The 15,678-nt window shown below is 39.2% G+C and overlaps 2 protein-coding genes across 5 annotated transcripts; one reads left to right on the top strand and one right to left on the bottom strand.

Annotated features, from left to right (window-relative positions):
- The first annotated feature begins 1,280 nt into the window (after positions 1-1,280).
- On the top strand, positions 1,281-9,225 carry exosc1 (exosome component 1). The gene is made up of 8 exons (XM_061831170.1): positions 1,281-1,435; positions 3,250-3,365; positions 3,544-3,618; positions 6,822-6,910; positions 7,005-7,038; positions 7,144-7,194; positions 7,369-7,453; positions 8,572-9,225. Exons 1-8 carry the CDS (start codon positions 1,408-1,410, stop codon positions 8,676-8,678), a joined length of 585 nt encoding a protein of 194 aa, XP_061687154.1. The 5' UTR covers positions 1,281-1,407; the 3' UTR covers positions 8,679-9,225.
- Positions 9,226-9,418: 193 nt separating this feature from the next.
- Positions 9,419-14,177, bottom strand: knop1 (lysine-rich nucleolar protein 1). Of its 4 annotated transcripts, none has more exons than XM_061831165.1 (7): positions 14,078-14,177; positions 13,313-13,381; positions 12,550-12,612; positions 11,135-12,457; positions 10,988-11,059; positions 10,435-10,503; positions 9,419-9,834 (listed from the first exon to the last, which is right to left on the bottom strand). In XM_061831165.1, the coding sequence occupies exons 1-7, from the start codon at positions 14,093-14,095 to the stop codon at positions 9,526-9,528; spliced, it is 1,923 nt and encodes a 640-aa protein (XP_061687149.1). In that variant the 5' UTR covers positions 14,096-14,177; the 3' UTR covers positions 9,419-9,525. The 4 variants fall into 4 exon arrangements, with proteins under 4 accessions (XP_061687149.1, XP_061687150.1, XP_061687152.1 ...); XM_061831166.1 differs by having other exon boundaries at positions 10,450-10,503; XM_061831168.1 differs by lacking the exon at positions 14,078-14,177 and adding an exon at positions 13,788-13,855 and having other exon boundaries at positions 12,545-12,612.
- Positions 14,178-15,678: the final 1,501 nt, after the last annotated feature.

Here is a 15,678-nt window from a genome sequence, read left to right as displayed (position 1 = left end):
GCAACATTAATCGGAGACTCTAAATTGCCCCTAGGTGTGATTGTGAGTAGAACTGTTGTCTGTTTCCATGTGGCCTGCGATTGGCCGTCAACCAGTTCAGGGTGTACTCCGCCTCCTGCCCCTTGACAGCTGGGATAGGCTACAGCACTCTGGCCCTTGTGAGGATAAGCAGCTAAGAAAATGGATGGATGGATGTTCTTTTCGAGATGAAAAATGTCTATTTGAAGTACACATGACTGTCCTTTGAAATAATTTCCCCATAATGTTTGATCAATCAGAAATAATGGTACTAAGCACCTTTAAACTTAATAAATATATTTAGGCAATCGTTTTCAAACTTTCATGAAAAAATGACTATCTAAAAAAATATTAAACTGAGGGTACAGTTTACTAAACTAAGGGTGGTACAGGTCACATAACTGAGGGAACAGACTCATTAATTTTCTGTCCCGTTTATCGTCATTAGGGTCGAGGGCGGGCTATGGCCTATCCCAGCTGACTCTGGGCAAGAGGCGAGTACACCCTGATCTGGTTGCCAGACAATACCAGGGTACATGTAGACAAGCAACCATTCACTTGTATGGGTACTTTAGTCTTCAAATAACCTCCCATGCATGTTTTTGGAATGTGGGAGGAAACCGGAGAACCTGGAGAAAACTCAAGCAGGCACTGGGGGAAAATGCAAACTCCACAGAGGCGGGGCCGGGATTTGTACCCCAGACCTCAGAACAAGAGACGGTTTAACCAGTTGTCCACTATTCACAAAATATTGTGTAAAATGTAATGAAAATTAATGAAAACAAATTGTGCGCCCAATCGTGGAAATTAATACATACAACATAACGAGCGATATGAATTGATATAATCGACACGTCCCCTTTGAGCTGCGTGGCTACTGCGATGATAAAGGTCCAAGTCAAAGGGAAGTCAAAGTCGTTCGCGCATCCGATGTGTGGACGGCAAGAAATAAAAATTACTGTACAAGGATGCCAGCACGTGGGGCAGTATACGCTCGCACACCACACTATATAACAACCAATAATAATGAAAAAAATATATATATTTGGGGGGGATTTTAAAATGTTATGTATTGATAAGACGAGCACTAGAGGGGACAAATAAAATCAATGTTTTGAAAAGATATTATGGGAATGACTCCAAAAATATGTAAAGAACCATCTAATTTCAAAGGCCATAAATGCCTTTAACGGGAAAGCTGACCGCTCCAAGATGGCCGTCACCTAGGCACTTAGAATCGCTGGTCGACAACAACGCTTGCCATTTTAATGATATTTTGTATGGTTCACGCAATGTTTCCTTTCCGTTTTCCGGGTGTAACTAACCAATCAGGTTCAGCTTCACTCTTTGTCACAGCCAATCACCTCGCACGCAGCCCTTTTGGCAAGCATGTCACCGATGAAGCTGTGTGTTCCTGGTAAGTGTATTACATTTGTTGACGTAAACCTATATAACTCCAAAATGGACAGACTAGCCTGTGTGCGAAAGTATTTGCTATATCATCAGTCTGGACTCTCCTACTGACTGTATGTGTAGAATGTACTATTTCCGAGAAAATAACCGCTTGAAGGAGTGAGCCAGGCTAAATTGTAGCTTACCAAGCGTGGCCGACCTGACTTTATGTTCGTGGTGCTTCTACTTTATTTCCACTTTGCTATGTGTCCTGAGTATTTACATGTAAACTGCAGAGGTGTTATGTTTCACGTCAAAGAACGGAGTAATGTAGTGTTACTTCGTGAGGTCTGTCGATATTTGACTTTTACTTTCCATGGCAGGTTTTGTCAGATGCAGCTCTGCCCATTGCCTCAGGCAGGATAGCAGCATTCCTTTCTTGTTTGTTAAGAAATCCTTGGTTGGTTCAGCGAGAAAATTTACGTATACCGGGGGGAAAAAAACCTTGATGCACAGATGAAAGATGCCTGTTGATAAATGCCTAAAACATGAAGACTGTATTCGTGACTGAACTGTATTAGTTAATTATAGCATGAGTGTTGGGGATATCCTTTTTTGTGTTTATTAAACACTATACATGTATGAGAAGTCATGGTCAGAGGGACTTACATTTGCACCTTGAATATTAATATTTGTCCCATTATATTTTTGTTGCAAAGTCTATTCTTGTCACTTTATTTTGTACTGTTTCTCCAGGCAGCGCTGCTTCCAGTGGTTTCTGTGGAAGTTAGATTAATTCATTTTCTGTTCAGCTTATCCTCAGTAGGGTCAAGGCAATGCTGGAGGTTATTCCAGTTATCTTCGGGCAAGAGGCTGGGTTATTCCTGAACTGGTTGCCCTCCAATCCCCGGGCACATATAAACAAACGATCATTCGCACTCTCATTCACACCGACAGGCAATTTAGAGTCTTCAGTTAACATACCATGCATGTATTTGGCTGCAATTCAACAAAGAGTTAAAAACGTGAGGGGATCTGAATACTTTCCGTACCCTCTGTATGTAGCACAGTGGATGCAGATGAGTCTTTGTACAGTATTGATGATTTCTCTATTTGCAACTTAATGATGGTGAGAGCAAGAGTTGGATTATATTGGCTAAATATCCGCTGAAAGCCCACGTACCAAATCTCGGCCACACCACCGATAATACATTGTTACTCTTTTGGTTTTAATTTGCAATGGTATAGAATTTCACAGCATCAAACTGAAAGCTGTTTCTAGTAATTTGGTTATCTCATCATCTAAATATTAGACTGTAATCAACACACTCTTGGTAAGTGAATTGCTCTCGGACTGCAGGGTACATCGAGACAAACAGCCGCACTCACAATCACACGGAGGGGCAATTTAGAGTGTCCAATTAATGTTGCATGTCTTTGAAATGTCGGAGGAAACCCACACAGGCACGGGGAGAACATGCAAACTCCACACAGGCGGGTCCGGGATTGAACCCGGGACCTCAGAACTGTGAGGCCAACGCTCTACCAGCTGAGTCACCGTGCCGCCCAATCTCATCATATCAAAATCAAATAAAATCTTGGGGGTTGTCTGTTCATTCAAATACAGCATAATGTTTTTACTGTTGTAGAATTTGTTACATTTTTTTCTTGTTGTTGCTGTGACCAGTGTTACTAGTGAAATGTTACCACTATTAGTGATACACTCCCTACTTTATTATTCATATGGCCTTGCGGACTAACTGACGTATATGGTACCATATTTTTCACCCTCATATGAATTTGTATCCCAGTATGACTGTCCATCCTCTTTGTGTTCAGGTGATAAACTTTGCAGTGTAGAAGCCTGTACTCCTGGAACAGGAGTATACCTGCGGCATGGCTACATTTATTCCTCACTAGCGGGCTACGTGCTCAAGAAAAACGAAGGCGAGCAGGTGAGGGTTGTTGTGGGTGGTGTGTAGTCTGACAAAGCTGCTGAGGCAGTCAGTTGAGTGAGCGTGTGTCATGGCATTTTTCAAGTGTATAGTCTTTTGGCTGTTTAAAGATGAATGGAATAAAAAAAATACAAGGTTCAGTATTTTGCTACGTCTTTTTTTTTCCTTTGTCTTCCAGTTACCAGTCATATCTGTTGTGAGAGAGACAGAAACCCAACTACTGCCAGATGTCGGTGCAATTGTCACTTGTAAGGTAAATGTAACCATCCATCCATTTTCATAGCTGCTTATCCTCACGAGGGTGAGTGCTGGAGGCTATCTCAGCTGTCAACGGGCAGGAGGCAGGGTACACCCTGAACTGGTTGCCAGCCAATAGCAGGGCACATAGAGACAAACAGCCACACTCACAATCACACCTAGGGGCAATTTGAACTGTCCAATTAATGTTGCATGTTTTTGGGATGTGGGAGGAAACCGGAGTGCCCGGAGGAAACCTACGCAGGCACGGGGAGAACATGCAAACTCCACACAGGCGGGGCCTGGATTGAACCCTGGACCTCAGAACTGTGAGGCCAATGCTTGTAAATGTAACTGTAACCAGTTACTGTTAATTATTTAGATGTTATCTGTCGTATCGATAAACTGGGAGGAGTCCTTCATAATAATTCACAAAATAATTGACTCAAACAGGAAGATCAATTTAAAAGCACAATTTTCACGTTGCAAAATACATTATTGCGCTTAGAATAGATAGTACGCAGTAAAAAATGAGAATCTTCATTAAGAGTGGTTATATATAATGAGGTGATGGTAAACTCAAAGTGCAGAAAATCATACAAGGAAATAGATTAGCTAAGAACAAGTGGGGCGTAGTGAAACCCAAGGAGAGAATAAAGAATGCATGGATATGTAGCGTAGGGTGGCCAAGGCCTAACGAAGTACTGTATGCCAGGTTGGACATTGAAGAAGGGGAGAAAGTTTTACACAGTTTGACCAGACAGAAGGATAGAGATAGGAAGGATGTGAAGCAGGCTAGGGTGGTTGAGGATAGAGATGGTGCCAGTAGTGTGCTGGACAGATGGAAAGAATGTTTTGAGGAATTGAGGAAATGAGAGAGAAGAAAGAAACAAAGAAAGGGTGAAAAAGTAGCAGAGGCTAGACTAAGGACAAAAGTAAATATTTCCAAGCAACAGTATGTTTTCATGCCCAGAAACTACAGATGTACCACAGATGTATTGTTTGCCTTGAGATTGCTAATGGAAAAGTAGAGAGAAGGTCATAAGGAGCTACATTGTGTTTTTGTGGATGACAGAGTACCAAGAGAGGAACTGTGGTACTACATGCGGAAGTCTGGAGTGGCTGAGATGTATGTGAGAATAGTACAAGACATGTATATGAAGAGAGCAGAACAGTGGTGAGATGTACTTTAGGTGGGACAAAGGAGTTTAATGAGCCCTTCCTGTTTGCAGTGGCTTTGGATAGGCTCATAGGTGAGATTTGAGCAGAATCCCTGTTGACCATGATGTTTGTAGATGACATTGTGATCTGTTGTGAAAGCATGGAACACGTGCAGGAACTGTTAGAATGGTGGAAGCATGCACTGGAAAGGAGAGGAATGAAGATTATCTGAAGTAAGATAGAATATATATGCATGAGCGAGAGGTATGGATGGCGAAGAGGGAGGGTGTTGACAAAAGATAGCATCCACCCTTGCTATCCTTATCTTTAAATTCTTGGGGTCAACGGTCCAGAGCAATGGTGAGTGTTGGTCAGGAAGTGAAGAAACGTGTCCAAGCTGGTTGGGACTGGTGGAGAAAGGTGTCAGGTATGTTTTGTGACAGAAGATTCTCTGCTAGGATGAAGGGCAAAGTTCATTAAACAATGACGAGGCCAGTCATGATGTACGGATTAGAGACGGTGGCACTGAAGAGACAACAGGAAGCAGAACTGGAGGTGGCAGAAATGAAGATGTTGAGTTTTTAAAAAAAAAAAAAAAAAAAACCTTTAAACAACTACTACTTTAACAGACACGGAGCAGCATCATACAAACAACAGACTACAGTACTCACAGGCTTATTCTCTGATCTGCAGTGATGAACATTAAAACTGGAAAATGTTGCTGTATTACACTGATGGGGTGACCTCCTCTTCTTGCTCATATTTATGATACATCTTATAATAAAGTTGAGTGGAGCCCACCATGTTGTGACACAGTGTAGAACTACACTGAAGGAGCACAATTTGGACTTATATAGTGTAAAAACTCATTTTGAAAAAAAGATTGCTACAAAGTCCTTGACATGGTGGGGGAACACTATTAGATTGAGGTGTGTAATAACTTGCTAAATTTTTTCTGTTACACTTACCCTAGTAGTCATTTTAATACTGCATACTTTTTTATTTTTAATCAGGTATTTATCTTGAGAAGAAACAGTACTTCTACTTAACTACAGTTATCTAAATGCCACTCATTACATTTATGTATTAACTGTTTCTTCATCAATTAGTTTGTGCGCGGTCCATCTCTTTAAACTACAACTTCGGCATTGGGTGCAGTTTGTTCCAATCCAGTTTAAGCGCTAGTGACATTTAAGTCCAGTTCACCAATCAAACGACACAATGAAATCACATCACCGCACCAAATATATTCAATTAGGATTCCCAGGCATACGTATCAAAACTAGATAAGCCAACCCAACTAATCGACGTGCCCCCATGCCGACCATGTTGGGAAGTTGGTCGTTACCGTTGAAGGCAACAGCAGGTGACCTCTTCACATTTAGACAGAGAAAAATCAAAAGCCTTCATGTATTGCAGTATTTATCTGGCACTTTCTGCTCAAATGTGGACATTTCAGCCCACTTCTTACTTGAAAAAAGACCTTGCAGTAAATTGCAGATGATTTGTTGATGTTGATTAACCTTATTTCATCACAAGTAACTGTAAAATATGCGTCTCTTGGGTTACGTGCTAATCTTGCTTCCTCTGTATACACACTGACATAGAGTAATACCAAAATTTGCATGTGAACATTTTTTATTTTTGTTTTATTAATGTTCATGCTTTTATTAAAAAAAAATCAGGAAGGTACTCACCATTTACCCATTACTTTAGTATTTTTTTTCACTGTGTACCTTTAACACGAGTAATTTTTAGGAGGACTAGTTTTTACTTGAGTCACATTTTTTTCAAGTAACACAGTACTCTTACTTAAGTACAATATTTGGCTACTCTAGCCACCTCTGCTTCAGAATCAGAATCATCTTTATTGGCCGAGCATGTAAACAACACAAGGAATTTGTCTGTGGTCGTTGGAGCTGCCCTAGTACAACATACATGCTTAATACAACAGTAGACAGTCAATTGACGAAGAACACTTTTGTTTTTTTAAACTCACAGTTGTGCAAAGTTGTTTGTGAGTTTCATACAATGTGGCCTTGCTCTTTGATCTGATAGGTGACTAGCATCAATCCCAGGTTTGCCAAGGTCCACATTCTTTATGTCGGCTCCACACCGCTAAAGGACCGCTTCAGAGGAACTATCAGGTACATTTCAAGTGCACTTCAAATGATGATAATTTTTCAATGCCTCGCCATTCATCTTATGACACAAAACTACTGCTCATCGTCTAACCCGCAGAAAAGAAGATGTCCGGGCAACAGAGAAAGACAAGGTTTGTTTTAAAAAAAAAAAAAAAAAAAAACACAGTGTGACTTTGTACAGATTTTGCATTTCACAATTGAATTTCAAATATGTGTTTGCCTGTTCTTTTCTGCAGGTGGAGACCTACAAATGTTTCAGACCTGGAGACATCGTCCTAGCGAAAGTGGTATCCTTTGTCTCGATTTTTTATTTATTTATTTATTTTTTTTTTTTAATGCTTTGTAAAGCATTTTAACATTTCAGTTTCAGTCACTTTGATCACAGCACCAAATTTCAAGTACTACTACTGATTTTGTTGTGTTATATCATTTGGTGTCATATCCCTGACTTGCGCTGAAAGATTTCTCTGGGTGACGTGCAGTCGAACTACCTGCTGACGACGGCTGAGAATGAGCTTGGGGTGGTGGTGGCCCACAGTGAAGCAGGTAAACTCCTTTTGACCACAGGGTAGCAAGTTAACTAGTTAATAATGTATCTATTTTTTACATTTGTTTGGTTATTGTAGTTGTATTGTACGGTTGTAGATTTTAGATACAATATTTTGCTACTTTAAGTCAGGTACACGCAAATATTTTTAATCTGGTGTCACCATATGTGGCCACACACGACAATAAAATAGCCCATGTGTTCATACTGCTCTCATAGTATGTAAGGATTGTCGTACTCCTGGTGTGTGTTTTTTTTCTATCACGGTAAGACTTCAGGAATACATCCTGTAAACAATTGATTCTTAACCCCTTTGTGCCATGGGAATGCATCTAATTTCACTTAATTGGTTCAAAAATGATTTATTTACTACAAATATAGTCTTTAGTCTATGCCAGTGATGTAGGCAAAACAATTCAATTTTTTTTCACTAGATGGCAGGAGGTACCGTAAACCAGCGCATCTACCTATTAGCATTCATGGTTAAAAATAAATCATGGTTATGGGTATATTATCTGCGTTCAACATGCCCATATTTAGTACTAAATTAATTTGCATGTAGATTTAGACGAGATTACTAATTGAGTACATACAGTTTTTGTGATGTTTCTAATGTAAAATACTGGATTGTCCTCTGGCTCAATATAAAAGTGGCAAACAAGAAACACTGCTTAGTAATTGAAGCTTAGTAATTGTCTATTCCATGTGACTATTACCATGAGTCACTGGCTTGGACCAAACAACAGTTCGTATTTGACATTTACACTTGACGGCCCTGAGCTCTTTCCGAGTGAATTTTAGGAGGATTAAAATGCAGTCAAAAATGAAAGACATACAGAAACAGAAATAGTCTGGCAAAGCATTTCCTGGAAGGAATCTTGAGATTTTCAGGCAATGACTGCAATATTTTCATGAAAGAATTTTATTTTTTGGAGGAGTGTGGGGGGTGTTTTGTTGAAATACTTGAGTCATTCACAATTGTGCTTATTTGCCTCAAATGGTTGGTTAATACTTTATCTGAATACTTCTGGACCAAACTTTGTGGTTACTGTCAAGTGTGACGCATATTCTAGCATCGTCTTGACTGACTGACCACACTTGTTTCTTTCTAACTCAGGTGCACAGATGGTTCCAATCAGCTGGTGCGAGATGCAGTGTCCACTCACACATGCCAAAGAGTTTCGCAAAGTGGCAAGGGTCCAGCCAGAGTATCTGCAGGCATGACAATCCTGAGACTAGTTTTTGTCCACGAGGAACACACAGCTTCCCCCTCCCGATCCCCGGCTGAATGAGGAACGTCCCTACTTGTTTTGGTAACTATTATGTCTGCACATTTTGTCAGAATATCAGCTTGGAAACACGACTGCAACCTTTGAGCCAGCTGCAATATCGAATGGACACAATGTAAATACACTGCTCTCTTTCCAGCAGTTAAGTTGTTGTGCTAATGAATTTGTGTTGCATGAACATCAGACCTTAAGCCTCATCTTATGTTTTGGACTCCATTAAGGAGCAATTTGGATGCAGCTTAATGACACTGGTTGGTTTAAAAATGGCCCATTATGTTTTTCAGTTTTTATGTCCTTGTTCTCTCTGTTTTTTTTTTTTCCCACCACACACCATCGAGCCCATTTGTATCAAGTTAAATTCCTTGTTTTGCAGCGTACAGCAAACATGCGTTTTTTTCTTTTTCTTAATGAAATGAATAACACTTTTCTATCAAATTGCAGATGTTAGCAAGAATTCAATAAAACAGAAATGTAACCCCCCAGCTTTGCATTTTATACTTGTGATTGCATTTTCACAATTTTGTCTCTCCTATAAAGAATATTTCCCTATCCATCCTTCCATCAACTGTCCTGCTTATCCTCACGAGGGTCGCGGGCGCGCTCGAGCCGATCCCGCCGGCTATCTTCAGGCAAGAGGGCAGGGTACACTCCACCCTGAAGTGGTCGTGAACCAATCACAAGAACATTTGAGTCACGTTTATTTATTTACAGGTATTTATAAAGTAAAGATCTAGATGAAAGTACAGTTAATAAAATGTTAAAACAAAGCTGCGGAGCAGTGGTCAATCATCAAAACGGACAGAGCGACATGTATTGACATCAATCGAGAACTTCTTTTTGGACAGTCCACTAAACCCCAGTCCTGCTCCTCTGTTGTTAAAGTCTATTCGTCGTGAGTGCGCACGCTCAAACTCTCCCAAGAGTCCTTGCTGTAAATGATCCTGTGCATCCTTGCCGAGGGCCATATTTGGCTTTGCCATGGTTGCGGCGGCAGCTGGCTGGAAGCTCTTCTTGAAGCCGCCCATCAACCGGAGGAACTTGTCCTTCTGTTGGGAGCTTTCAAACTGGGCAGTGCCCCACTGACCAAACCCCTGAGGACACGACATTTGGGGACCATTACTAGAAATTGACACAAATACCTGTAAATTGCACTTGATTGACAACACTGATGGTTATTTAACTGATACACAGAAAATCTTTTGTTACATTTGACTACTGCTCTAAAATGGCATCTTGAAAAAGATTATTTTTAATATAGACCATACGCATGCATAATAACACTATGAACTTCAGGTGTAAAGGTTAGGTTGGGTACGAGTTCCAGGTGTCCATTGAATTCAAGCTACTGGGATGCCACCTGACAGGAAATAACCTCATTTTTTAAATGTGTGATGATGTGGAGTTGTTATATCTGCTTTCACAACAGTCTGTTGCTTTTTGAGGAATAAATAGTTTTTCAACACAAAGGAACAGCTCCTCCAGCTGACAGCTGTGCGCCACTACATTCGCCATCGACTCTGTTTTGAGTTTCAATACATTTCTCGTCACTCTATATTATCTTGGCGACGGGAAGTTAAAACACCACTGTACCGCAAATCTGTGCTTAAAAGTGTTGCGTGCAAATAGTTGTTTAATGGATGTGGTCGATAAAGCACTTCAAACAAAAGTCCAAACAACAAAGAATCACTGACTGAAGGTTGGCCCACTTGTTGAGGCTGAGAGGCTTTGTCGATCTCCATCTGTAAAGCGTGTCGTCTTTCCTGTGATAGAACACAACACTGTATGAACAAATATCGAAAGGGGTGACCAGAATTACCAAAACAGTAACACATCCTCTAAGCACAATCTTGCATTAAGGAAAGAACCAAAAGTTTTGTGCCACAGAGGGGTGCCCTGTCTACTAATTGTGAGTGCGAATGTCTCCATGTGCCCTGTGATTGACTGGCAACCAGTTGAGGGTGTACCCTGCCGCCTGCTTGATGAAAGCTGGGATCGGCTCAGAAAATGGATGGAAGTAAACAGTTTCCATTATTTATCCAGATCATAACCAAAATGCAATGACGTCTTCCTTGGCACCCCTCTACAATGTTGCATAATCGTGCTGTGACTATCATACTACATATTTCAAATATCATTAATGCAATAAAGGCCTAAATTAGGTTACAGCAGTTAATAACGGAATGTGAGGATTCCACGCAAAGCAAAAATTGTTCTGCTTTAACGCAACGTGGTGCATATTTTCACCTGGTTGATGGTCACCTCATCGATGTTTCCAGCCTTCTCTGACAAGAAGACTACATCTGCTTGGTGAGCATACTGAAACACAAACCCCAACGTTTTTAACCAAGCAGAGCTAAAATGTTCAACAATATCCAACGATAATACGCTCACCATCTGGCTGTGCAACTCTTCAGTAATTCCCTTCTTCTCCTCCATCATCACACTTGAGTCAGGATACACTTCCTCAATTAGTTTCTCTTGCTTAACAGAACTCTTCCTTTTGCTTTCCTTGCTCGGTTTGTGGTTTTTTTCTACTTTTACTTTTTTCTTCTTTGTAGATTGAGTCTCTTCTTCTGTGCTTGGCACAGGAGACTTTCTCTTCTTGACCTTTTTTCCTCGTTTTGTCTCACCTTGCCCAATGTCAACCTTTTCTTCCTTGGCTGAATTCTGAGGTTCTCCAATGTCTGGTGAGGCATTCTTCTTTTTTTTCTTCTTCAGCTTGACCTTGTCAACCTCTTGTCCATCTGGTGTTTGTGTGGCCACTTCACGCTCACCTAATTTTAGCTTAGCGCGTTTCTTCTTTTTTGTCACAGTTATTTCACCTTGTTCCACTTTGTCCTTTTTCCTCTTTGCCTTGTGTTTAATTTTCTCCTCATCCCTCACAATTTTTACACACTTATCGTGTTCTTTCCTGGCTTTCTTCGACACGCTCTCTGCTTTTACCGCAACGGCAATATTTTCGTGCTCAATTTGTGCCACTTTCATTTTATTCTTCTTATAGTCACTTTTTTGCTCCTGTTTCTTTTTTGCCTTCTTTTTGATGACTGCACTGTCATCTGTAAGATGAGAACCATTAGTATACGGAACCTGAGCTTTTCTTTTCTTGGCTTTCTTTCCCACTTTCTCATCAAGACAAATATTTTCGTGTTCAATTTGTGCCACTTTCATTTTTTTCTTCTTACAGTCACTTTTTTGCTCCTGTTTCTTTTTTGTCTTCTTTTTGAAGACTGCACTGTCATCTGTAAGATGAGGACCATTAGTATACGGAACCTGAGCTTTTCTTTTCTTAGCTTTCTTTCCCACTTTCTCATCAAGACAAACATTTTCATGTTCGATCAGAGTTTTTTTCTTTGACTTTTTCTCAATTCCAACCTGTCTATCATTTTTTTTAATTTTTGCTTCTTTGCCGTTCCCATCTATAACAGAAACATTCACCAATTTCTTCTTCCTTTTCGTCTTCTGTTTCAGTTCACCACCTATCGCTAAACATTCCTGTACTTCTACTGGCGAGCCCTCTTTTTTTACTTTCTTCTTTTTCTTTTCCACACAGTGTTTGGTGCCGTCAGCAACTGTGGAACCGTCCGTTTTTGGAGGCGGGGTTTGTTCTTTCTTGCGTTTTTTGCTTTTCTTCTCAGTATTCTCTTCTTTCAACTCCTCACACTTATTTTTCATCTTTTCCTCAGGCCTTTGCAAAGGAGGACAGGTGTGGTTTGACTGGAAGGGGAGAAAAAATAACATTAGCGTTTCAAATTCAACATTTTGTGCTTGATTACCACTCCAATGGCATAAGTGTGTGCCTACCAAACCTTTGAAAGCTGCTCAGGGTGAGATTCCCGATCAATGTCTCTTTGCAGAGAAAGTCGCGTCACCTATTGGGGGCCACATTAGAATTGAGTACAACACAAATTAAATATAATGAAGAAACAGTGGGAAGGTCCTGTAGAGCTCTATTGAGTACTATCAATAATACTTCACACTGCAGAGAGGTTCTTCAGACTGTTATTATTATTTTTTTTTGTACAAGTCTAACGCTAATTTATATCCTGGCCAAATTGTGTGCTGTTTATTGTTAGATGGGCATCTTCTGTCTGAAAATGATGAGAAAGTGGCAAAGGATTATTCTATTCACTTTTCCTTTCGGCTGGTCCCGTTGGAGGTCGCCACAACGTGTCATCTTATATGTTCTTGTCTTTTATGTTGTGATATAAACATATTACTGACAATTTTGAAGAAATTACTATTTTTTTCATCATTGGAGAAAGAGTTTGGCATATTCATGATTGGAGTAGCACATTAATTCTGAACAGTTATATTGAGGCTGTATAAAATTCTACCATTCAACATGCTGATGCACTGCAAAAGAGCATAATTTTGAAAGCTAAATATTTTCTTTAAAATGTAATAGAAAAAAATAAAAATAGCAAACCACGTTTTATACCCCTTGTTTGTTTATTTCCATCCACCGGTAAAAGGTGGACAGTCAATAAATGCAATTTCACTTGAAGTAAACACTTTGGCCAGTGTATGAACGAATACCTTTTTGGAATGCACCACATTTAAATAAATTACCTGATCAATGACAACGATCCTGTTGGCTTTTGATGCTGGCCTTTCAGAAATAAAGACCACTTCATCCGTCTGAAATGAATAAATAAAATGTAAAGTTTTATTTTGTTTCGTTAGTTCGCTGTCTAGTATTCGCAGTGCAGCTTTTAAAAAAATAAAAAATCTTGCAGGATTCGAGTCTCCAAAGAAAATAATGCAGTCCATCTTGATGGAAAATGACGTCACAGAGCATCAAATGGATCTTCATTTACATTGCTTATCTGATGTAAGTGAATGGATAGGTTTCCGATTACGCCATCATGTGTGTTATGGAGGTAAAAAAAAAAAAAAAAAACAGGTGATAGGTGAAGCGTGAAGTTTTTTTTCCATCGTTAATCTATCCGATTGGTCTAAAGGTGGTGGTGACGTCATTGGAAACCCATTCATTTGATACATTGTGTACATTTTACTGTTAAATAAATAAATCACCCCGAACAACCTTTTATCAATGCGATCACCAAATTCTTCCATTCGGTTCGTGCCACAATGCTGCAAAACTTGCTGTAACGTTGCTAGTGACGTACTCCTGTTTGAGGGTTTAAGGAACATTTTACTAACAATTTATAGTTAAAGTGTAAAGGCAACATGGAAAGCCTCGTGTTCATTGATTTGACAAGCATGCTAACATTGTCGAGCTAATACCGGGGACAATTTAAATTGTCCAACAAACGTTCATTGCGCGAAAATAACATACCATAGAAATCTATATATAATAATAATTTCACTTACTTGACACACTTTATTCATTCACGTGCAGACAGCAGACCTTCCCTACCCGGAAGCGATTTCACTTGTTTCCGGTAACAACAGCCAGTACAGTGCTCCGTATCGAAGAGTAGTGCATTTTTCGGCTTTATCAAATACATTACGTTGATTTCTGAGTTTATCTTGTATATTATTACATTCTTTACACAGTTGTGACAATTACAGGATATTTGTTTTTTTTGACGGAATTTGAAGAAAGTACAGAATATGCAATTGTGTAAATTAAATTCATTTAGATGTATGTCCTGGGACAAAATGTGACTGTAGTTGTAGTAGAAGTACGTTCCCTTCCAAATAGCTCTTGAGCAAAAAAAAAAAAAAACCCAAAAACAAAGCAATTTCTTGTTGTTCCTTCGTCTTGATAGAACGATCTCTCTCGCTCTCCCTCTCACCACAATAAGTCATTCCAAATAATTTACTTCAGACAGAACAAACTAATACATTAATGGAAAATAAACACTTTATTAAATGCAATTTTAAAAAATAACTTAGAGATAAAATAATTTCTTGTGATTCTGTTTTAAATAGTTCTTAATGGATATCAAGAACTAATATACGTTTCTGATTATTTAATAATTTGACTTTTAATAATGATTGGTTTCAATTAAGAATACATTGAATACTGGGGTTGAATTTAGAAATTTTAATTTGTGGGTGTGAAGTTTACCTCACAAAATATACACACTAATAACTTCAGTTTTTTCTTTTGACTCATAAAATTTAATATTTTCAAGTGTAATTGTACATTTGGTTTTCCTCTTTCCAGAATGTGAGGATAGGGGGAGGGGGGGCGTCATCATCAAGCTCATTGATCTGACCATTGGTAAACCGAAGGTAATTTCTCTCCTCTTTTTCCATATTTTTCATTGTTTTCAGCTGTAATGGAGTGTGTGACTCAAACCGATGTAGTTACTCATCAGAAAAAAAGACAGGTTAAAGTAAAAAAAAATGTTTTAATCATATAGCTAAGTTTGTTCTTGTCCAGTTAGCAAATATGCTAAGTTAGTTAACACAAAAATCCTGTGCAAAACCTTGAACATTACTAGAAATTATTTGCCACCTTGTTATTGTAATTAGAGTAAGTAGAAAATTAAATGAGTACTCACATAAAATTTCACCTCCTTTATATAACTGTAAACAAAGAATTGAGCAATATTTTTCCAATGCCATCAAAATCCATTGCCCCCCCCCCTTCTGTTTTATGTATAAAATAGGTCATGATAAGTTTGTTACCTGCTTTGTCTTTCCATTAACTGCCAAACTCAAAAGGAGTTAAGTGCTGTTCTGTTGCCATCCATGCAAATACAATATATAAAAACATAGATGTGCTGTTGTTTTTCAAAAATATTTTGCTATATTTTTAAATTATTATGTATCTGTCAATAAAATGGCTAAGCTTGTGGTCATTGTTGGCAAAATGTGAGCAATCGATGAATGCTGCGTGCCAATTACATTGCGGTGATTGATTGCAGGAGCACCCTCTCACAGTATCCTCCTCACTTGAATTTCAGCCACGTCCTTTCATCTGTGGGGTGGTGAGTTGCCAACTGTCGTTTCAACTCACC

Source organism: Syngnathoides biaculeatus, chromosome 9 (genome assembly GCF_019802595.1).
Source record: "Syngnathoides biaculeatus isolate LvHL_M chromosome 9, ASM1980259v1, whole genome shotgun sequence".
NCBI lineage: Eukaryota > Metazoa > Chordata > Actinopteri > Syngnathiformes > Syngnathidae > Syngnathoides > Syngnathoides biaculeatus.
This window is presented reverse-complemented; position numbering and strand designations above follow the sequence as displayed.